The sequence below is a fragment of the Drosophila takahashii genome, chromosome 3R, assembly GCF_030179915.1.
Source record: "Drosophila takahashii strain IR98-3 E-12201 chromosome 3R, DtakHiC1v2, whole genome shotgun sequence".
NCBI classification, from domain to species: domain Eukaryota; kingdom Metazoa; phylum Arthropoda; class Insecta; order Diptera; family Drosophilidae; genus Drosophila; species Drosophila takahashii.
The window spans coordinates 19167019-19190562 of NC_091681.1; the positions used below are offsets into that span (position 1 = coordinate 19167019).

The following is a 23544-nucleotide window of genomic DNA, read 5'->3' on the forward strand; positions in this document are numbered from 1 at the left end:
GTACATTTGATATTGAAACATTACTCATTAAGTTCAGTTTTTTAATCCCCACAATGGGTTTATTTCGGTGTTTTATCTATCTTTGGATAGAAGAATCGTTAAACAAATTTGTTAAACAAAATTTCAAGGCACTTCAATGCGCTGTGGTCTCTAATAACTACAAAATGCAAACTGGAGATTCAATCAGAAGTTAAATCTATCGAAGTTGCGGCCTCCACCGCCGCGACCGCCACCGCCACTGCGTCCTCCTCCGCCGCCACCAAAGCGACCTCCTCCTCCTCCACCGAATCCGCCGCTTTCAGCAGCGCGCCTCTCCTTCATGGCCTTGAAACGCCTGGCCATGTTGTGCAGCTCCTCGGGCACTTCCTGCTCCGCCTCCTGCAGGATTTCAATCAGCTCCTTGGCCATGCCCCAGTCCTCGCGAGTGATAAAGCTTATCGAGGTGCCCTTGCGTCCAGCACGTCCCGTGCGACCCACGCGGTGCACATACTCCTCGATGTTGCGGGGGAAATCATAGTTGATGACATGTCTAAAATGAGGGATAAAAAATTATAAAAGCTGTATAAAACAGGGTTCGGAAATTGACACACATGTGAAAAACATGAATGAGCAAAATGGTTGACATGTCTGTCAAATACAAAAGTGTTAAAATGTGAAAAATAATTACTTGTGTTTTTAACACAAATAAAAACTACATTTTCCGGACATTAACGAGTCGAAGGGAAAATGAAAAACCAATATGATATCTTATGTTAGTTTTAAGCATTTCAAAGCATATATGAATTCTTATACTCTAGAAAACCGGTCATTTTCCAATATGATATCTTATGTTAGTTTTAACCATTTCAAAGCATATATGAATTCTTATACTCTAGAAAACCGGTCATTTTTCAGTTCAACATACTGACACTTGAATGTCAAAAACTCATTGTGTTAAAAACACGCTGTGTAAAAAAAATCGTCGTGTTAATAACACGTTATTTATGTTTCTATGTAGAATACAATTTTTTACACACAAGTCAATAACTTTTTTTGAACTTAACAATTTGACATTTAACATGTTGTATGTATTTTCCGAACCCTGGTATAAAATAACTATATAATATTTGCTTACGAGATGTCCTCGATGTCCAGGCCACGAGATGCCACATCGGTGGCCACCAGGATGTGCACGGCGCCCGACTTGATGTCGGCTATGGCCTGCTCACGGTCGCTCTGATCGCGATTGCCATGGATGCACTGGGTCATGAAGCCATCCAGCGTAAGATCACTGGACAAGTCATCGGCGCGAGCCTTGCGACCGCAGAATATTATGATCTTGTCCGTTTTGGTCATGTTCCTCACGAACGACTTGATCGTGCTGAACTTCTCCTTGTCGTCCTCCAGCAACTCAATCACCTGCTTCACCGAATGCGTGGCCGCCAGATCGAGCGAACCGACGCACACTTGGATGGGATTCTTCATGTAGCTCTGCGCCAGACGGCGAACTCCCGGTGGCCAGGTGGCAGAGGTCATAATGGTCTGTCGATCCGGGCGAATGTCCAGCATTACCTTGCGAATCTGCGGCTCGAAGCCCATGTCCAGCATGCGATCGGCTTCGTCGAGCACCAGATACGTGATGGTGCTCACATCGATAACGTTGGCCTGGACGAGATCATTAAGGCGGCCCGGTGTGCAGATGATGATCTCCGCACCGCGCTCCAAGTCAGAGATCTGCATGCGACGGTCGCCACCGCCGTACACACAAACGCTGGAAATTAAAACGTTTATCCATTAGAACTTTTGTGATAAATACAGAAAATCGTAAAAAAAAATGTATAAACTAAATTATGAGTAGACATCGGATTTTATTTTTTTAAATATTATTAAAAAATTTTTTACAAATCTAAATCTATTTTTAACTTAATAAATAAAATTTATAACCAATCAAATTTGGCTTTAAATCGTATTCTAAAAAAAAACGATTTCACCTAAAATCCGATATCTAATTATGAGATAAAAAACACAAACTTTACTATTAAATTAACAATGAATACAGTTTTATTTTTATTCTTAAATATTAAAAGCGATAATAATACAGAGATAGGTACAATCATAGCTCAGAGTCTTATCGACTTTAGTACTTCACAATTGTATTTAAAGCTCGTGACACACGGCGAACATTCAGATAATGTCAAACATTTGTCATAGCCTTTTAAATCCCAATTAATTCCTTATGGGAAGCAGCTACAAAGGCTCGGTGGGCCAAATGTCCGCCGCTAACAAAAAACTTCAGCAAGGAGGCGGCAAAGGTAGACCATCTTAATAAGTCACAAATCAAGTGCATTGGTGCTGATTAATAACAACATTCCATTCCATATCCAGTTTGAAGCTTCGATCAGTGCTTTGCAAAATACCCGGGTCTGCTGGACAAGATCATCAAAATGGGATTTCCGAGTCCTCTTTGATTGCACGGACAATTAGCCAGTATAGATTCTGATTCTGCAAATACCGTTTGAGTTCCTATGCTTATTTTAAAATTAGGTTATAAATTTTATACTGAAACAACTATTTACTATTTGGTTGCCCATAAAACAGTTGTCCAATACTCACGTTTTTTCGATTCTTTATAAATATGGTTAACAAAATACATAGATAATCCTAAGGATTCAGGGATTTTTCTTAGTTAACTAACTTATTATCTGCCAACGATGATACTCACGCTTTCATGTCGCGGAAGGAGTACTTCTTCACCTCCATTTCAATCTGAAGGGCCAACTCTCGAGTGGGCGCCAGTATGAGGACGTTGGCACCGCCCCTCTGACCCCTTGGGACGCTCTGGTACTCCGTGTGTATCATGCCGGGCAGCAGGAAGGCCAGTGTCTTGCCCGTGCCCGTTTGAGCGATGCCGATCATATCGTGTCCTTGGAGGAGAATGGGCCACGCCTGCGATTGAATCGGCGAGGGCTTGGAGAAGCCCATCTTGGTGATCTCGCCCAGAAGATCCGGGTATTCGGAAAAGCATTGGTCGAAAGTCCAAACTGGATTGGGAATGGGCGGCGCGGTCTCTCCCTCTTTCGGCTCGAAAACGTGAGAGACCGAGGTGTTGTTATTATCAGCACGAATGCGCTCGATCTGGGACTCGGTTAGATTGGCCACCTCTGGCGCCTCCTTGTAGAAGTTCTTCGTCAGCGGAGGACACTTGGCCCACCGAGCCTTAGTGGCTGCTTCCTGTAAGGAATTAAATGGGATTTAGAAAAGCTATTTGAATGTTTCCCGTATATCACGAGCTTTAAATATAACAGTGATATTTTATGTTTGTCGTATTTTATTTTTAGAATTAAATTAAACCTATATTATTTTGTAATAAATTTGTTTTAATATTATCACATATTTCAATTTTAACTAAAAGACAAAATATTCGACATTAAAAATAAAATGGTTTTCTAAATAAGAAGTTTTTGTTTAATTATTTTAAATTTTAAGATGGAATATAAAATATTTAACATTCAAGAATTGTATTGATTAATATGGTTTGTAACCAAAATTATCTTCTGATTTGAAACTGTAAATTGTATTTTTATAAAACAAAACAAGAGAGAACGCTATAGTCGGGTGCCCCGACTATCAGATACCCGTTACTCAGCTAAAGGGAGTGCGAAAGAGATGGAGAAAAACTTTGATCCGCCGTAACTTTTTAACGAATGGTCCGATTTAAAAAATTTCTTCTACATTTCGATAGGTATTGATAAACACAATAAAACTGCATTTTTACTTTTCCAAAATATTGAAATTTTTAAAATCGTATATAAGCGATTGTGGGCGTTAGAGGGGGCGTGGCATCCTTTTGAAACAAACTTGCGCTGCGTAGGAACTCCTATAATCTGCATGCAAAATGTCAATCTTCTAGCTTTTATAGTTTCCGAGATCTCAGCGTTCATACAGACAGACAGACAGACAGACGGACATGGCTAGATCGACTCGGCTAGTGATCCCGATCAAGAATATATATAGTTTATAGGGTCGGAAACGCTTCCTTCTACCTGTTACATACTTTTGCACGAATCTAATATACCCTTTTACTCTACGAGTAACGGGTATAAAAATTAAAAATACGATACAAAAAATGAGTTTATTTTTTAAATGCTTCCTCAAAATTATTAGAGTTTTAAACATTTAAATGACCTTTAAATAAGTAAAACTAAATTTGGTATGCAAAATTAAATTTAAAATTATGGGAAACAGTAAGAGTTATCGACTTAAGTTTTTTTCTACTTACCGAAGCCTTATTAAGGGATGCCCAATCGATGGAGCCGGTGAGATCTCCACCATCGTTATTAGAGGATGCCGGCGGATTGAATTCGTAGCTACTCCCCTTGGATCTGCCATATCCGCCACTTCCTCCTTCATAGCTCCTACCGCCTCCTCCATAACCTCCTCCGCCGCCACCATCTCCTCCGTAGGAACCGCTGCCCCTTCTATCACGATCCCTTCCTGAATCACTGGAGACCTGCTTGCGAACGTGTTCGATGGCATCGGTGACGTTGCTCTGGGAGCTGCCCGATATCTTGACTACCAAATCGTTCTTGTCCACATTCACGCGGACATCGAAATCGGTCTGAATCCGGGATATATTTGATCCGGCTTTTCCAATTATCCTTCCGATCATATCGGAAGCGATGCTCAGAGATTCACTGAAACCGCCTCCGTAATCATCGCGATTGTCCCGATTGTCACGGCGTCCTCCTCCTCCGTAATCATCGCGATTATCCCGATTGTCACGCCTTCCTCCGCCGTAACCTCGATTATCCCGGCGATCTCCGCCGTAATCATCGCGGTTTCCACGATTATCGTCCCGCCTCCTGTCGCCACCGCCGTATCCACGAGAGTTGTCATCGCGTCTGAGGCTCCTTTCGTACTTATCATTCATCTTGGAGTACTCCTGAACCTTGGCCGGAGCCTCCACGTAATTTGGATCGTCCCAATCGAGCTCAGACATATTGGAATCCGCTCGACGCTTTATTTTGTAGGAATTCAGAGAAAAAACGCAGGGCACGTGAAAAATGCCGACTTTGCAATTCGCTCGTGCGCTTTCAAACGGTAAATTCGCGTGCGTGTGTGTGTGTTTGATGGCCCAAAACTGAGCTTGCACAGCGAAAATCTGACGCTGATTTAAAGAAAGAAGCTGCAAGGGCACTCAAATAACCTAATGTTCCGGAAATAATATTTAATAATTATTTTACTCACTCGGTGTCAGTTTAGTCACTTCATTCTAGTCGGAAAACTCGGCCAAAAGGAAAGTTAAATGGACCGCTTTGACAGACGCTTTCGTGGAAGGGTTGTATTTCGACTAGGGATGGAAGCTCAATCGATTAATCGATATTGCAATCGAATATTATTTGTATTCCTGTTATCAAACCAAATTAAATTGAACTCGAAATAAAAAGTTATGGATTGAGTAATATAGCATATTACTCTTAAGTTTAAAAGTAATTTTTATCAAAACTCGAACATTTAAATATCAGAAAGAATTAATATTTCCATTTTATGTTCCTAATTTATTTAATAAAAAACCCACAGAACTTCGTGGGAATCCCAATCTTCCATTATTATTTAGCCGATACCTATCGATGTTTCGACTAAAAAAAAGAGTTGGCAACTCTCCACCGGTCGAGAAATCCAGTTGGCATTTCCCAATTGTACAGCACTATTCACCACTTTGGCGGTCCCTTTTGAAAGTTTAAATTAAAACAGCAGTTGGTTTGGTTACTATTATAATTTCCGTTTACTTAACACACGGTTACACTTTTTAGGTGTTTCTTAGCCTATTAGATTACTGCCTAATACAAATGAATTAAATCGCATTCATCATCCTCTCACGCGCTCGCTTCATATAAATAACTAAAACTAGAAAACACAAACTTTCCTCACTTTCAAGAAGTAACTAAATTATATGCAATTATAGGGTGTGGGTGTGGCTATAGCGGATTGATAAAACTTAGAACAGTTTTGATAAGATCTTTGCTGTGTATATGGCGGGGCTTCTCATATTTTTGGGAACAGGATGGGGGGTTCGTTTGGTGTGGCAAGTCAGCAGAAATAGTTGCAGTGCGTTTTGGATTTTCATTTTTCTATGTGAAGTTTAATATAGTTTATGTGTGTGTATAGGTATAGTTAAGATTCGCTTACGACTAGATTTAAACTAAATTAACATATACGAGGTTTTCTTTTTTCTTAAACAATTTCTCCAGTTGGTTGTTTTGGATTACTTTAGTTGCATTTGTTTTGTGGTTCAGGGATGCAAAGAAGAAATACATTACAAAAGCCCTTAAAAATTATTGCAAGAAGTTTAAGCTGCAATTGGTATTTCTTTCCCTTGTGTGTTTGTTTTAGGTACGTTTGTATGTACAGTTTATGAACGTTTTTATTTACACGTTGCAAAGGTGGCTTGATTAGCATCACCTTGTTGTATAGGAAGTAGCAGACCTCTTGCCGTTTTTGATTTGATAAAATTCATATCTCTCAGCCAGGTAAAAAATTTTCCGTTTCAGTAGTTCAGTAGTTGTAAAATACTTAAAAACTTGGTCATTTTCTACATATTTTCGAAGAAAAATACAACTTTATCAATTCTAATTTTGATCATAAAGAAAGTGGCAATTGGCTGTACATTTTCTTTCTTTTCACAGCTGCTAGTTGGCGGCGGCTTTTCGCGGGGACCCTATCTCAGTCCCTCGTCAAGTTGCCGGTCCTGCCTTCCGGTGCCTCCTCGCAGACGGGCGTAGATGGCACCGAGATCCAGGGATTGGACCTTGGGATGGGTGACGCGGGTGCATAGCTGGAATCCAGATCCAATCGCAGTTTGGCCGGCGAATTCCGCTTGAACAGGGCCAACTGCCTTGTGGGCGACAGCAGATTTGGCTTGCTAATTGAGGAGGATGATACGGATGAGCTGGTGGTGGACTGGAGCAGGGAGCAGATGCCGCTGCTGCTGGTCGAGCTGGGTGAATCGAGTTCCGAGACCGTCGATGCGGCCGCTGAAGTGCTGGGCGCTTCGTCATCCGGAGTTATGGGGGGTGAGGTCAACCGGGAGGAGCAATTGCTGCCCGCCAGGCTGCCTGCGCCACTGTCCACGTCATCGTAGTCGTACACATCCTCGTCCATGGCCTCGCTATCCGACTTGGATTTTCCACGATCCCGCTGCTCGCGCTTCTCCTCGATCTCCTCCTCCTCCGGCTGCTCCACCAGTTGACTAGACGGGGTGGTACACGATCCCAGTGAAGATCCCGCGGGATTACTGGGACTATTCAGGTGCGGGGTGGCGGGCGCCAGGACTCCGCTCTTGCGCAAATTCTGCTCCAGCTCCAGCAGCTGGCCCATGAAGTTCAGATTCGGCGAGATGATCGGCCGGGCCACTTTCACCAGCTTGTAGGCCTCCAGCAGGGAGAGCGACTTGTACCGCATGACGTAGGCGATGGCGATGGTGGCGCTGCGCGAAATCCCCGCGTGGCAGTGCAACAGCACCCGGGAACCCGTTTTCCGTGCATCTTCTGCAAAACACCAAAGAAGAAACGGTTTTAGTTTTCAGTTTTCTATGAAAAAAATTTTGTTAAGATAGAAATGGGTTTTGAGTGATAATGGCCTATCTTATCATTAAACGCCCTTGACTGATGGAGTTATTTTTAAAGGTTTTCGTTATAGCCTAAATATTTTGATATACAAAATAATAAATAGAAAAATGATAGTTTTTAAGTTCGTAATTCTTAGAAATCATTTTTTAAAAAATGTGTATTAATTATTATAATTTTTATCTCATTCTTTCAGCTATTGATAGCTTTTATTTTGCATCTCTGGCGTCGGAGAAACTTTTCGAATTTTGAATGTTGAACGTGGAAGCTTCGATGATGTTGTCGTTGTGTTGATATCGCCCCGTCGATACTCTCAGTGTATTGGTGGGCCTTAGCTGTTCTCTCTCTCTCTCTCTATAAGTGCTCTCCCACTCTCTCGGTCGGCAACTCAACTGTGTGAATTTTGCTGATATGAGTCATCATCATTGCCAGAGGCAGCAACAACAAAGCGACGAGGCTTATTGACAGAACATTTTTATACCCTCACACGCGCACACACACACACACCCGCTCACTCACACACACAAACGTGGGCACATTAACTCATAATTTACGTTGTTATTTTTGGCCAAAGATAAGCGGCAGGAGGAAGAGGAAGAGAACCCAGAAGAATCCGCAGCATACGGCGCACTTTTTTCCAAGGCTCACCATAATGTACAGTGGAAACTGACTAAAGTAAAAGTCCTGTAATGCTATCAGAAAAAGTATGGGATGCTAATTGACATGAGACTTTAAAAGCTCATTTTAATTAAATTAAATTAAATTAAATTTCACTAAACTTTAATTACAGATTTGGATATTTCTATATTATTATATAGTATAGCAAAATTATGTGATTCTACCAAATAATTCCTAACTTTTTCCCGCTTGTTCCTAATGATTCAAACATGGGAAATTAAAATTTTATATTTTCTCAAGTTCTATTTTCAGTTATAGAAGTGCGACTGTAGCCACATAAAGCCACCACCGAAAAAATAAGCTTTATCTTATCGCACAGGAATTGGTTGTGGTGTGATTTTGGCTTGGTGGCGGGCACAAATTCCGAGAGGGGTTTTTATAGGGGAACGGGGGGGCAGCAGGCAGCCTTTCCTAATCGATGCTTACTCATAATGCAAACAAGGCAACACTTGTCTGATTTCCAAACAGTTGATAACCAGCCAGTCTCGGGCAGAAGCGAAGCCTTGTTAGTCACCAGGCGCCTACCGCCCACCCCCCAACCGCACCCCCTTTTCTCGCGGTGCACACCGCACACCCCATTATAAAATAAACCCCTTTGCCGTAGAGTCCAAGGAGGTGATATCAGCGATTAATCTGGAAGGCGCGTGTAACTCACTCGCAATTGCAGCCATATTGTCAGCCCTCAACATATAATAGCCCCTGAGGACCCACCCCTTTTTCCCCGTTTTACCCATCTGAAGAGGTGATAGCAGTGATAGCAGTGTGTTTGATTTATCAATGAATAGAGGGGGGTGCAAAGTAGACTGCGATAAGGAAACCTTCCCTACCGCACAACATCGATTTCACAAATTTCGACTACAATTATGAATTGCAGTTTACACACCAGTCAAGTGAAAACAAATCGAGTTAACCGCGTTATCGGGACGATGGTGATGATATAGCAACTATATAACCGGGCCCCGGGGAAAATCCATCATAAATAAATAATCAACTACCATTGAAAGATAACCATTGGGTGCTTTGGTACCTAAAGTAAGTACGTCAGAGTCCCAGAATGGGTTCTTGCCTCAGAAACTACACTAGCCAAAAGAAAGACAAAAAATTCTAGTAATTTGTCATGGTCTCAGGCTAAGAAAGGGGGTTCACAGAACTAACTTTGGCTTGAAATGCACTGAAGTTTATAGTTTGTATAGTAAGATCATACCAAGATATGATATATTTGTATTTGATCATACGGTTTCTTAAGTTAAATATAAAATCCCTAATTATTTTTCTCCAAGTGCACAACAGGGGAATCAAAATCGGCAAATAAAGAGATGACCAATCTATAGGCTGGCCAAAAATAGACCCACCGATCGGGGGGTGACCAAAAGATAAAGAAAGATGGTCATTAAGCGTACAATGGCAGACAATTGGTCACCGTCCCCGTTCCGTTCCGTTCGCACGGCGCTCATAAATCCTCTTAGTTAATGACCCCGTCGCTCAGACAGTTAAAATCGCGCATAAAACGCGCCGTAAACGCGCCTGTCTCGCACACACCACACACCATATGACTCATGTGGGCTAGAAGAGACCAAGAAACAATAATGAGGAGCTGCGCAAAAACTAGCCACAAGTAGCTGTGAATTATGAATGAATTTCGCAAAACTCTAGTTTTTGAGGCACTATGGAGTTGAGTTGTTCTTGCTAATTGGGCTCTAGTTAAATATAAACACTGAGATTCAAAATTGGTAAGAAACCAGTTGGAAATACATTTCCAAAATATTAAGGGAACCAACGAAATGTTAGTTCTAATCTAAACTCTTTTACTTTTTTAAGAATTAAAACCATAAAACGTTAAATACTTTTCATATCCGGTTTAAAGCAGTTCTCAAAAGATTATTAAAAAAAACATTATTACCAAGCTAATCTTCTGTTATTTTTAGAGTCTTATTACAGTTTTGATGAAACCGTTAATCATGGGGGTACCAACAATTATTTGTTTGAGTTTTGCATATTACTGGGTTTATTTTGTTCACAGAAAACGGAACTCGAAGCGGAGGCTTTGCTCAGTTATTGGGAAGCCGGGCTTCGGTAATTGTTTATTGTTTATTGTACATGACAAATATGCGGCCATATATGCTGTGGGGAATTACTAATCGCCAATAGTGCCTTACATACGTATGACTAAACGAACCGACTTAGTTCACACCGGAGCGCATATTCCGGCGATGACTGTGGATGACTACTGATAGATCCCGGGGAGTCGTGCCTCTAATGGGACGGGGACAGTACACGTTGCCACCATTCCAAAGGGCTGAGAGTCGTGACTCCATTTAGGGGGCGATGCGTAATGCCAACTTTGGGTAGTCACCGAATTCTTACACCGCTGAATGTATGATTAAGTGCAACAGTAGCGATGTTTCTTTTATTTTTTATTGTCGGGCCCCCGGGTGCGTCATCTGGTGATTTGGGCTCACAAGTGGGCCAAGTGGCAGACGACTGTCTGACAGCTGGGATGCCTTTGCGATGGGATGGTATTGTATCGTATCGGATTGGATTGGTATGGTGCTATATGGGGTATCTCTGTCTCGCCAGACAATGATGACTGCCTGTCGCGTCGTTTTTTGGTTCTTGTTCTCAATGTCCGCGTGCCCAATGCATCATTTCACTTTTCTCGTGATGATTAAGTCCCGGATCTTGGACCCTAGGGTCAACCAAAAGTGTCCAGGGCGCGAAACTCTCGCAAACTCCCTCTGAGTCATGGCCAGAAACAGAAACGGCAACAGAATCAGAATCGAAAACAGAAACCGAAACAACCTTTGGGCACGGGGAACATGATATATGAATGAGTTGTTAAATTTTACAGCAATGTTCAGCAAATTAGTATAGGTACTTATCAAAGATAGTAGGGGATTTAAACTAAAGTGTTTGTTTCTTCTAATACTTGAACTTCCTGAGGAAAATAGCTTAAAACGTGGGATAAAATATCAAATTCCTTGATTTCCTAATTGGAACCACCTTTATCCAATTCTATTTTTATGCTGCTCGCTGTTTTAACCCAAGCACGTTGTCAAGCAACAAGTAGTTTTGTTTATATTCGAAATATTTAATTACTTTCGGCGACTGTTTATCATTAAGAATACCCGCTTACTCATGCGAGTTTCTGATTCAGCCAGAAAGAGACGGCTATGGGGCGACCGAAAGAGACGGCCATAGTGTGAGTGTGAGTATAAGTCTGAGTGCGGCAGGTGCCAGGACACTTAAATGGCGATAAGACGCCGCTGAATCATCCAAAACAAAGAGAGTGGGGATCTCAACTTGACCTTCAACTTGGCGAATCTCGACTTTGACGTGTCGAGTCATACGGCCATACTGCCATACGGAAACAACAGAAGCTCCCAAGACAGCCTGCACTTTGAAGTCGCCTTCAACTCAAACATCGGGTGAGTAGTGAGTAGTGAGTGAGGTAGATGGATCAGGGCTCCCCTCGAGTGATTCATAAAGAGCATGCGCAGCGGCAATAACAACAAACGAAATGTTTCATAAACAAATTGTGCGCAAATAAAACACTTGGGAAATGCAAAGTGCGCAGGCGCAAAAGTCTCAAAGGTATTGATGAATAAGTACACAATGGATTTTTTCTTGAATTATTCAAAATGAATTAAACAGTGTTCATGGTTAGAGTGTCAATTGATACTCATTGAAATAGGCCAATTCTGATTGGTTTGACCGGGAAAAGTTTAATTCCTAAAGAAAAAAGTTTCCTCATATAATAGCCAAAATATCGATCATATTTTTTACTGTGTATAGGACACGATGAAGTGTAGGCGTGGGTTCCCTGTAAAATGATTAAGTCCCATATAATTTCGCATTTCTCATACGTTCAGCTACAACAACAAAAAGAATCCGAAGTCGCATCGAAAATTTCAAATACGAAATTCCTGTGCGAAGATTTTCAGTTTATTTTGCTTGGTTGGTTTTTGCATTTTATAAATAGCCGGCTGACGAATATTGAAATTATGTGCACGGGGGCCAACAAAAATGTCACCTCGGGATTTTTGTTGTTTGTGTTAATTCTTTTTTGTTTTTTGTCTGCCAACGGATTTTCGATTACTCATTAGCCAAAGGATTTTTCGAGTTATCTCCTCTCCCGTATGCTCTATATTTCTATACCAATTTTCGGTTTAAAAATTAGGTTTTACCGCCATGATTGATTTTAAATATTTTAGAAAAATGGTAACCCCTTCTCTTCTCTTCTTAACCACAACTGTTTGTATATATTTGTACATATGCATTCATAGTTTTATCTAATCAGCTGTCCGAGTGTATGAATGTATATAGAATGTGGCTATCACCAAATGTTTTCAAGGGGCCTCCGTTTCCAGTTTACTTAGCTGCTTCTGCGACTGTGTGTGCACAACCCGTATGCGTACCCCTAAATGTCCCCGTAAACGTAAACCGTAACCGTATATATGCTCCGTTGTAGATTAAGTTAGTTTGCCAAAGAAGGCCTCCTCCGCTGCTGGCAGATAAAAGTTGATGGCTTGATAACTTGATAACTTGGCGCACAAATAATATGCGGGTACAGTCAGTACAGACATCGTGGCGATAACTTGACAAATTGATTAGACCTCGCAGCAGATACTCGTAAAGAAGGATGTGGAAAGAGCGAGAAAGCTGAAAATTTAGAACGAAAAACATACTATATTTCTAGTGCTAAAACCTTGGCGGTTCCAAATTTTAAACATTGGCGTTTATTTTCCTTAGTAGCTTGAATTCTTGGCCTTATTTAGATGGAAATAGTATTTGTTTATGATGGCCTTGTTAAAATATATCAATGTCTACCTATTTGTTTTGCTTTGAAAATCTTCAAAAGTCTCAGGCACCTTGAAGAGATGGTTTGATTCTATCATGTTCTTAAGATATTTAATAATTTATTTTAACTTTTTACCTAAATGTTATATATAATTGTGGGAACTAAACATTTCCTATTAGGTGAAATTTATTAAATTCTTTAGTACTCAAAAAAAAAAATTTTTTTTGTCAATAGACCAAATAGTACTCTTCAATTCCCTCACAATTGAGGCTTTGATTGCTTTCTAGGCCAAGTGGCCTGGCTTAGTTTATCATTCATGTTAATGACACAGCATAATGACATTAGCATTATCCGATAGCTACAACTACAAAAACAACAACTGGGGCCTCGAACTCTGCTGTCGCCTAATGAGCCTCTGCCGCTGCCTCTGCCTCTGCCGGAGCTCTGCCGGCGTTGAGCTCATTTCAAGCTTTGCTTCAAAATAGCGGTGCTTCCTCTTTTCCTACATCCCCTCCCCCTCACACAAAGTGCTGTTATAATGAATGGAAAACGAAAAGCAACGCAACAATGAGAAATCATAAGTTGTATGGAATAAGAAGAAAGAGAGAGAGAGAGAGGGGGGGAGGTGGTAAGCATATATTCAGGCGAAATAAAACAATAATAATAGGCATAAGGTGACGACGGCAAACCAAAAACGAATGCGCAAAAGGCAGGGGCAAACACACACAAACCCAAACAGAGAAGCGAAATCATGACTCATGCACTCAGTACAAAATACATATACTTTTCCCTTCTTCTTCTTCTTCGCCGCCACCTCCTTCTGCTTCTTCTTTCCCGTCTCCCCACCCACCGTTACTTCGTGCCTGAGTACTAATGTGTTTTTGCGCGGGTGTGAGTGAGCGAGGGAGAAAGGTAGAGCATTTATAAAAATAATACTTGAGCATGGATAAAAAAACGAGGTGAAGAGAAATAAATTCGTGGGAAAACTCAAATAATTATTAAAAAATTATTTAAAAAATACTTTTAATTTTTATTTATAGCACTTTTTGAATTAGTAAAAATTTTCCATATCATAACATAACATCATTATAATAAATATAGCAAACCACTTTTATTTTCTGTGTAATGGCAAAAAGAAAACCGAATCGAGGATTTTCATCTGGCAGATGCAAATAAAATGATGAGAGCAAGGAAAGAGAACTACTGCTACTGAGCAGCTGTTGCTGCCCCCGCACCTGACATCCGCAACTACAACAATAAACAACAGTCGAGGCCATACGCACAAGGATAACCCAATAAAAGAAAAAAGAAAAAAGAAAAGCGAACCGATGACTCATAAACAGGAACCGAAATGTTTACAAAAATAGAACATATGCCAAAACGAAACAGCGCCAGAGAGAAAGAGAGGGGTGAAAAGTGCCGTTGGCGGCGCAATAAATAGCAACAATAAGAAGCCAACAGAAAAATCGATGCGGCTGTACCGTTCACCCATCCATCCTATCCATCCAACCACCCACCCACCACCCACTCTCTCGCCGTCTCGCTCTCTGTGTTCCACATTGCATTGTGAACGAGCAACAAAACGAAATGACGATGAGTCATGCCAGCGCACAGTGGTGGCCAAAAATACATTAACAGCCAGGCAGCGCAGGAAGCGAGTCGAGGACAACCCTTATCAGAAAGGACGTTTGCGGTTGGTTGGTTAGCTTAGCTAGCCTCGTTGTTGTTGCTGCAATCTGCATAAAATTTCCATTACCCGGGAAAACTTGTGTGCACCGTCAAAAACCAAATATCTGTAGTTCGCAGGTATATTATCAAAAAAGTTCTCAGTTTACTTTGTGATAAACTTTTATCTCAACAGATCGACCTTCAGAAGGTTCAAAGTAACTGGTACCTAAAAGTTTATTTATCATTAGGTTTATAATCTGTTTTTTACGTAAAATAATCATGGTATCTTATCTTACTGAATTAAAATTCTGAAATTTAAAGTTAAAGGATCTAAAAAAAAACTTTTTTTGTAAATCCTTTAACTTTAAATTTTCTTTTTTCAGTGTGGCCAAAGTCGCAACACAGTAACGGCACTTGGGGCAGCAAAAGCAACAACAATGCTGCGACGACGCTGCTGCCGCCATGCTGTCTGCCAACGCCAACACGCAACAGCAACAACAATGCGGCGACGGACGAAGGAGAAGCAGACAGCAGGAACGAAGGAGGCACGGCAAAGAGCGAATGGATAAGCGTAGGAGCAGCAACAACAACAAAAACTCCAGGAGGAGGAAGGAGCATTGCTCCTTATCCGTATCCACACACCCTAATTGTTTCTATGAGAGCGAGGGAGTAGGCTAGATACAAACGTAGACTCCACAGAGTGGAAAACTTTGATTTGAGCTTCGGTTGAAATCTCGTAATATTTACAACTTTATAATCATCTAATTACCCGTATTAACTTCGGGATTTAAAGTTTAAGCTATAATACAATTATTTTTGGGGCTACTATTAATTAAGAAGTAAATAATTTCTGGGATTTCCGCCTAAGATACATTTGTATTTTTGACAAATGTTTTTATATATCGATCTATTTTTTTAGTTTTAGCTTTTTTTAATAAATAAAGAATTCATTCAAAAAATTACTAATATTTATCTAAAATAGGGTCAAAGGCATTAAAATAAAGCATCTCCATATTTTGAAATCCAAATCCAATACAATCCATTTCTGTGTAGAACAATCATATCACTTTTTAGAGACAGCTAGTTTGGAGGTCGTCGATCGTCAGTCGCTCTTACCGCCCACTCGACTTTTCTCGCGCTTGTTTTAAATGAAATATTTGCACTACTTAAATCAAAGACGCTACAAAAAACATTAATAATACGGGGAAACAAAAACAGCAATAAGAACGACAAAGCTCGTGCACACGTGCCAAGACATTAGCTTGGAAAAATACAAAAAAAAAAATGCAAAACAAAAATACTTGATGAACAGCTTTGGACATAGAAAATGGAAAAATGCGATTGACGTCAGCATTATATTCCACGGCTAAAGCTCTCTCCGGCCACCTCGTTCCCCTTTTTTCCGTTTGGGGGTACATATTATTATTTTCATTTAAAATTAACAATTTGTATAGTGTGCATTGGTTGTGTGGGAAAAGCGCTGAGGGCAGCGCAAAATGCCAAGACCACACGAAACCCCAAAAAAAAAGGGGCAAACAAAAAGTCAATAACGAATTTTCCAACCAGACCAGAAGAAAGGGAAGTGGAAGCCAGACTAAAACCGTTATGCAAAATCCACAAATGAGCCCGCTGACCACTGAAAAGCCCGCCGCCAGGCATCCAATAACAAGTCACGTTTAGCAATTGCCAATCGCAAATCGCCAAAGATGATGACTAAGCGTAACTCGGATTCTCAGACTCAATTCGGGGAGCTCTAGCTTCCACGGAATTCCACAATATTTTTCCAAGATAAAGTTAGCAGGCCTAATCTCAAGCAAATATTTGGAAAATTTCACCATAATGAGACGGAAGTATTCGTCATCTTCTCGTTATTTTTCCATTGAAAAATCTTTTCTTATATTATTATTTTTATAATAAACATCAAATCGAATTGAATCGTATTAAAAAACAGAATTTTAAGTTAAGAACTTAAATAACTTTGATAGGATTTCAGATCAAAGGGTTATGATTGTAAAAAAAAAAGATTGTGCTTTCTTGATTCTTTTGTATCTTATTTTAGAAACTCACCGATAAAGTCGTAGGCCTCCTGGAAGTACTGCTTGATGTTCTGATGGGGCGTATCGCTGGCAGGTATTTGCATGTACTTGAGACCCTGCAGATGGCTCTCATTGGGACTTTGGCAGGTAACGTTCAGCACACAGTTAGCGCCCACGCTGCTGGGATCGTCGGCATCGCGGCCATTGCCCAGCAATAGATGCGGGAACACGGGCGAGGCGGGATGTGTTTCTATATCTGCAAGATACATGCGGATCGGATCATTAGTTTTTATGAGTAAATAATGGAAAAGTTCTATCTGCCCCAAACGCCGTACAAAAAGTGCCTCATTGTCGGGGGATCTCGCTCTGTCTATAGTCTATATCGCAATGGAAGTTTGCCAATTCGCGATGTCATGCAACAAAAGAGTCTGGCAAATGATCATTGTGATGGGGATGGGAATGGGGATGGGTATGAGTAGCAGTAGTAGTAGTAGTAGTATGGTGATGGCCTGGCCCTGTTTTCTGTATCTATTGTTGTATACAACGTCTAAATTTTGCTACAACAAATTGTTTATTTTTTTCTCCCCTCCTCCGAACGTTTTCGTTTCGATTGGATTCGTCTGCTGGGGCCTCTGTTGCTGTTGCATGAGTCATGCCACACACAGAGGCATAGAGTCTCAGTTCAGTTGGGTTCAGTTTTATTGGCAGTGGGCGAAGTCGAAGGTGGGGGAGCAGGAGGGGGAGGGGGAGGGACCGTGGCGGTCAGCGGGCCGAGGGGTGGCTTCAAGTTGCCTCACGGCCGTCCCCGAGTTCGTAGCACTCTCAATGAGCCGCGCAATTGTTTTTTCTTCCCTCTCTATGTGTATCTATAATTGTGCACCGTCTAACTACACTCCGAAAAAAGGTACCTTTATCTTGAAAAACTAAAAAAAACCACCCTAAATATCTACGAAATCAATACATACTTCCAGGTCCTACTATTTATAAGTATATTTATTATAAAAGTTAAGAAACAGTAACTAAAATAAATAACCCTATCATTTAATATTTTATTTAAAATAATTCTATAATTTCTTTTCTTTTCCAAGTGTAATGTTTAGATTGAAGTGCGGTCCCAGGGACCAGCATATGCCCTGCGGTTTTGGCCATAGACACCCCCCCCCATGAACTCCCCCGCCCCTGGCTCATCGATTATTTGTCATTGGGTTGCGTGTTAATTGATAGCACTCAGAGCCATGGCAACTCAACTTCGTGTATTTCGTTTATATTTATTTTTTTTGGGCTGACTGCACTTTGTGGGTCACACGGAAATCACTTGCATTAGTCATCGACAACACGTTGGAACTTTACTTTACACGTAAAGATGATTGTCATGGCGGCATTTACGCAAGCCCCTTCTGATAGCACTACATATATGTACTTTGTACACATAGTAGTATATTAAGAATGCAATTAACAGATTTCATAAATATTTCCACAGTGACTCAGTTGACGTATTGATAAAGAGGAATCGCTAGAGTCTAGAAAAAACATATATTGCAAAGGAGGGGGCTTGACAAATCCCCGTCCAGCAATCGATCGCTAATTAGTTCGTCAAGGGATTTTCCTATTTCACAAAAAAATAGGGAGTTTCCTTTGTTATGGCATTGAACTTATAAGTAATTATTCACTGTGTCCTCATGTGAATCATCACAGTCAATTTGCTTATTCATTTGTTTGTAAACATTACACATAATATTTTATTGATAGTTATCTTCGAATTTTTTTTTTTTGAAAATAGTTAGATCTATTTTTACATACCTCTAAGAAATGAGGTTTCTCTATTAAAAATTGAATACCCACTAATTAATTCATTGAGTGAAAATATAATCAAATTAATTTGTTTTTAAAACCTGATCCATAAATTTAGGATGAGATTGTAATTCAGATTAAAACAAATCTATTTTAAATACTCGCATCTCTAAATTGCTGATGCATTACTAATCCTATAATGGATGTGCGTAATATATAGAAAATACTGAAACCCGAGGAAACATCACGATGTGATCACACCTTTGTCAGGTGAAAAAGGTGGGATAGATGGACTGAGGGTTACCCCACTCAAAGCCGAGATTTAGTACGATTCTCAACGTGAGTGAGTAAGTGAGTAATATGCAAAAGTTTGACATTGAAAATTTCACTGTATTACTGTCGCTACCTTTGTTATTATTGTTTTGCATGTGTTTCGCAGCTTTTCGCATATTTTTCATACATATGTATGTACTACGTACGTACGCTCGATTTCGTAATGTGCAAAAATACGAGTTAAAGGTGCGAGCGAGAGGGGCGATCGAGCGAGCGATTTATCTCACAGCACGTGCCAAAGCAAAAACAAAACTGTTTGTTTTTAATGTTAAAGCAGAGCTCACAAGTGTGGGAAAGAGAAGGGGCAGAAATGACGGAAAGATTGTATGACAATCTGAGGCAATTTATCGTCATGTAGTACTATCAAAACGGGGTATACGAAGTGGGGAGCAGTTAACTTAGGCCGAGTAGGAAATGAAATGCAATGATAAGCACAAACAGCGCTAAACATGCAAATATGCAACAACAGAACAATCGAGAGATTGCTCGATCGGGTGAAGATATGAAGGCCCCATGAGTTCCGCTCTTGATCGGAATTTCCAATAACTTGGTTACCACTTGAGTAATTGTGTCCAATTTTGGTATGTAATCTCCCATGAATCATTACAGTACATCAGAAATTTAGATTTCCGTTTCTAGCATAAAAATTTGAAGAAATCAAATGTAGTTTTAAGCATAGTTGAGCGGTTACACATAATACTTCCATTGAAAAACAAAATTCTGAAAATTTACCTCTTACAAATGTTTTTATGACTTATTGAATTACACATCTAGGATTTTCTTTGTAATTTAAATTACGCACTCTATTTTTTTTTAAGTTATGCTACTGGCAAATTGTCTTAAAGGCCCAAGAATTTTCTTAGCGTTTTCAATATGCCAAAACCTTTCTAACTGACTCACAGACCGTTTGTGAAACCCGTCTTCGGGTCGCATACCTTTCGGTGGGTTCCCCATTTTGCAGCTTTCACTCACCGTAGACCGCCGGACTGGAGCAGCTGCGGGTTAGCACCGGCGTCCGTCCGCCGCCGTTCATTGCCGTGGTAGATGACGTCGTCGATGTCACTTCGTCACATGCCAGATTCTCCCTGGACCGCTTGTTGGGATAGTCCTTCTGATTGGCTGCAAGGAAAAGCACAAAAGCAGAAAATACGCATTAATACGGTGATTTAAATACTGATTATAATTGGCGGTTAGCGATTTGCTTAATTTTATAACCAATGATGTCAGCACGGTCTGTGTATGGACCACAGTGCGAAAAACTTGTCGCGCCAGGTCCCCCCGTTCAAATAAACCGCAAAAATATTTCGTTTCGATCTGCCGCCTGCCAAAACTGACGTAAGACTTTTATTTCGGCACTAGAGTTTTTGTTGTTTTCGCCTGATTACGAGCGAATGCAAAGCCAAAGTTTTCCACATTCGCTCGCAGCTCACAAGTCGCTTATCACAGTGAGCAGGCATAATTAGAAAACGCTCTGTAAGCTCGCCCGATACCAATTTGATAGTATTTTTTAGTAATTTTAATTATATATACAATTTTAATTTTGCATACAATTTGAACGGGGCGAAGATGTCGATAGCAAGCTCATTTAATGGGATGATAATGTATTCTGAGGTCATAAGAACTGAGATTTTGAGGGTTTTGAAATAAACTCATACGTATTTTTAGTAATGCGCCATTATTGTATGCTAAAGGAATCGAGAAGTAATGAATACTTCCTCTCAATCAGTCTTGAAGAATTAATAATACTGTAATTAAGACTTTAGGTAAGATTATTACTTTGATTTTAGGCGAGAGAACCCTTAATTGCAAATCACCATTTTGAGCCTCTATCAACTAAGAAATGATTAGATAAGGAATCCTACAGTTTGTATTATGTTTTCAAAGTGGTATTAGGAGGTTGGACTGGACTGACGTGACTTTATCAGCTGTACGCAGAAGCATAGTGTCTTTTTATGCTGGAAGGCAAAACAACTTCTAGTAAACTACTGGGGTACGAAATTGCTGTTATCAGCCAAGCGACCTCAAAAGCCAAAAAAACAACGCACAGGAAAAAACGCAACAGCTACAAAAAATTACAACCAACTTTTCATCGCGGCAGGAAACGTTGGTTCAGTTTTTTTTTCGCGATGTTGTTGTTTGCGGCTAGTAAAACAAGAAAAATCGCATGCCAATAGTGCATTGCAAACACCCAGGGGCGTCTGGGGTCTGGTCTGTGTGGGTTTCCAGGGGGGCACACGGTGGGAAAAAGAAGTGGAGTGTGAGAGAGTAGAAAATAGGGAAGTGCTAATTAGTATACAGTGGCTTGTTTATTTATAAAAACAAGTTATCAACCAGGTTTCTGTTTTCTATTATGTACCTAATCGATTTTAAAATTTTTGGCTATTTTGTAACGTATTTTCTGTGTTATTTATTTGTCAATAAACTTTTAAAACCTTTAAAAGTGTACTTAATTGGTTTCACTTTGTGGTTTTATTTTAATTACATTTATTATCAGATCTAGTCTATTTATATATTTTTAGAATGAGATTAAATACAATAGCTTGAAACTCACAATTTTTTTATTTAAAACTTGAAAAGTTAAGCTTACGCTGCACTGAAACTGCAGTCCCCTTTTTGCTCCGCCCCTGGACCCCCTGCAACTATCTCTTCCTGCTCTTCCTCTCTCTCCCGCTCCCAACTTCAGTTTAAAGTTGTTGCTGCGGCTGTTGCTTTTTCTCCTTCTGTTCCCCCTTTCCCCTCCTCGCCCCCTTATTCTTCGCCCTACAGTTGTTGTAGCTGGTAATGTGTGTTGCTGTTGTTGTTGTGCCGATGAATTCGTACTCGAAAGGTCGTTTCAAAGCGGGTTTTTCAGCGTTGCCAGGCCGCTTGAGAAACCTGCTTTGCTTTACATTTTTTCTGGTGTTTTTTATTTGTACTCGTATTTTGTTGGACTCTTTTTTTATTTAACCAGCCAACAGAAACGAATCGAAACGCTTCTTTTGCTTTTATTTTTGAAAGACACGCGAATTGTGAGTCACGTATGGAGCGAAAAAAAGTAACTGACTCTGTGTCTCTGATCTCTCTCGGGTTCGTTTCTTTTTTATTTATTTTTTTGCCTTTGCTGTTGTAGAAATGAAATGGAGACGCTTACGTGTGTTCGCCCCCTCTCTTTCGCGCCCCTGCCAAAGTAAACAGCATGCCAAGCGGTAAAAATCAAGAGAGGGAGAGCGAGCGAGCGATTAATTTGCTCTTCCCGTCTCTCTCACTTGATTGGTTTAAGTGTAATCTTAAATTGTATGATTTTTCTTATTGCCTATTTTTTGTTGTTGTTGCTCAGTACTCACCACCAATGCGATTGTTGTTGTTGGTATTTTGGATTGGCATAAATAACAGAAGACACGGCGCTTCTCGCTTTATCCGCATTTTCATTTCACTTATATGACTCACGCTGTTGCCGTCTCCGTCGCACTCACAGCGGCCGTTGTTGCTGTTGTTGTTGCGTGCTGTTGACGTTGCCGTTGTAGCGTTGTTGTTGTGGCCGCTGCTCTCGTTGTTGTTGTTGTTGTAGCTCTGCGTTTCTCGATTCACACACATGCAGGCGCTCACACTAACACACACACATGGGGCCTTTGGTTGTTTTAAAATTGATATATTTCTGAGCGGTTGTTGTTGTTGCCCGTACAATCTATATTATTTAAGTATGATTTTCGGCAGGAGGGCTTTATTAGATAATCCCCGAGCCACTTGTTGAGCCACTTGCCGTTATAATGTGTGTTGCAACCGAAAATCGGGGGCCCAGAAATCGAGTTTTATTTCCACTTGTAGCGCGCACACTTTTGTTTAATTCATTAATCAGAAAACGCGCGGGTTGTAGTTTTTCTTGTTTTTTTTTCTTCTTCTAAAGTAGTTTAACTATTTATTGTCCAATTAATAGTATCCTCTGGTTTTGCTGCCTCTTCACAAGTCACGTTTTTGGGTGAAAAGTATATCCAATTGTTAATGTTTTTTGCAGGAAAATATATCGCACTATTTTCCAGAGATATATTTCCTAGGGTTTTCGCGCGGGGGTTAGGTTTTGTGTTTTCGAACTGGTTGCACAAAGGTGTAGAGACAACCGTTCGAAGCGAAATTCAAAAGACGAATGAGTGAACGAGTGAATGAGCGCAACACAGAATGAACGGGCGCAAAACAAATTTGATAACCGAATTTGATAAAGAAGCGAATAGTGTGACCGTTTGGGGGTTTTCTGGAAACGGCACAAAAGAGGTCTTTCCGCAAATAGGAATTTATCAACACTGAACATTGCGCGGCCTATTTTGAAATTTTTAATATAAACGAAGCGGAAAAACTATAAACGGATTTTCAAGATTCTTGCACATGAATGTGAATTGACAAATATTTATGAAACAATAGATTTGAGTTCTTTTATGTAAACAATGAAAACTTTATTTGATTCTAACGGGTTGGATTCTAGCACGGGCAAAATAAATATTTTTCTGGCCAAATTGTGAAGTAACCAACTTCTTTTTAGTGTTCTATACAAGTCCCATATTCTAGGACCCCCATCCCTTGACCCAAATAAGAGTCAAGATCTGGATCCAAACTTGACATTTGTTTTTACACAGAATACAAATAGTTTCTCTTTTCAGCCGCATTG

General features: G+C 40.3%; 2 protein-coding genes across 3 annotated transcripts; both read right to left on the reverse strand.

Moving 5' to 3' along the window:
* Window positions 1-32: 32 nt before the first annotated feature.
* Window positions 33-5359, reverse strand: LOC108064540 (probable ATP-dependent RNA helicase DDX43). 2 transcript variants are annotated; one of them, XM_017152117.3, is made up of 5 exons: window positions 5227-5359; window positions 4259-5164; window positions 2702-3210; window positions 1115-1750; window positions 33-529 (listed from the first exon to the last, which is right to left on the reverse strand). In XM_017152117.3, the coding sequence occupies exons 2-5, from the start codon at window positions 4976-4978 to the stop codon at window positions 184-186; spliced, it is 2211 nt and encodes a 736-aa protein (XP_017007606.2). In that variant the 5' UTR covers window positions 4979-5164; window positions 5227-5359; the 3' UTR covers window positions 33-183. The 2 variants fall into 2 exon arrangements, with proteins under 2 accessions (XP_017007606.2, XP_070072939.1); XM_070216838.1 differs by lacking the exons at window positions 33-529; window positions 1115-1750 and adding exons at window positions 2098-2481; window positions 2593-2640.
* Window positions 5360-5740: 381 nt separating this feature from the next.
* puc (puckered) lies at window positions 5741-23083 on the reverse strand. Its single transcript, XM_017152035.3, has 4 exons — window positions 22232-23083; window positions 19881-20027; window positions 16816-17040; window positions 5741-7526 (listed from the first exon to the last, which is right to left on the reverse strand). The coding sequence occupies exons 1-4, from the start codon at window positions 22479-22481 to the stop codon at window positions 6703-6705; spliced, it is 1446 nt and encodes a 481-aa protein (XP_017007524.2). The 5' UTR covers window positions 22482-23083; the 3' UTR covers window positions 5741-6702.
* Window positions 23084-23544: the final 461 nt, after the last annotated feature.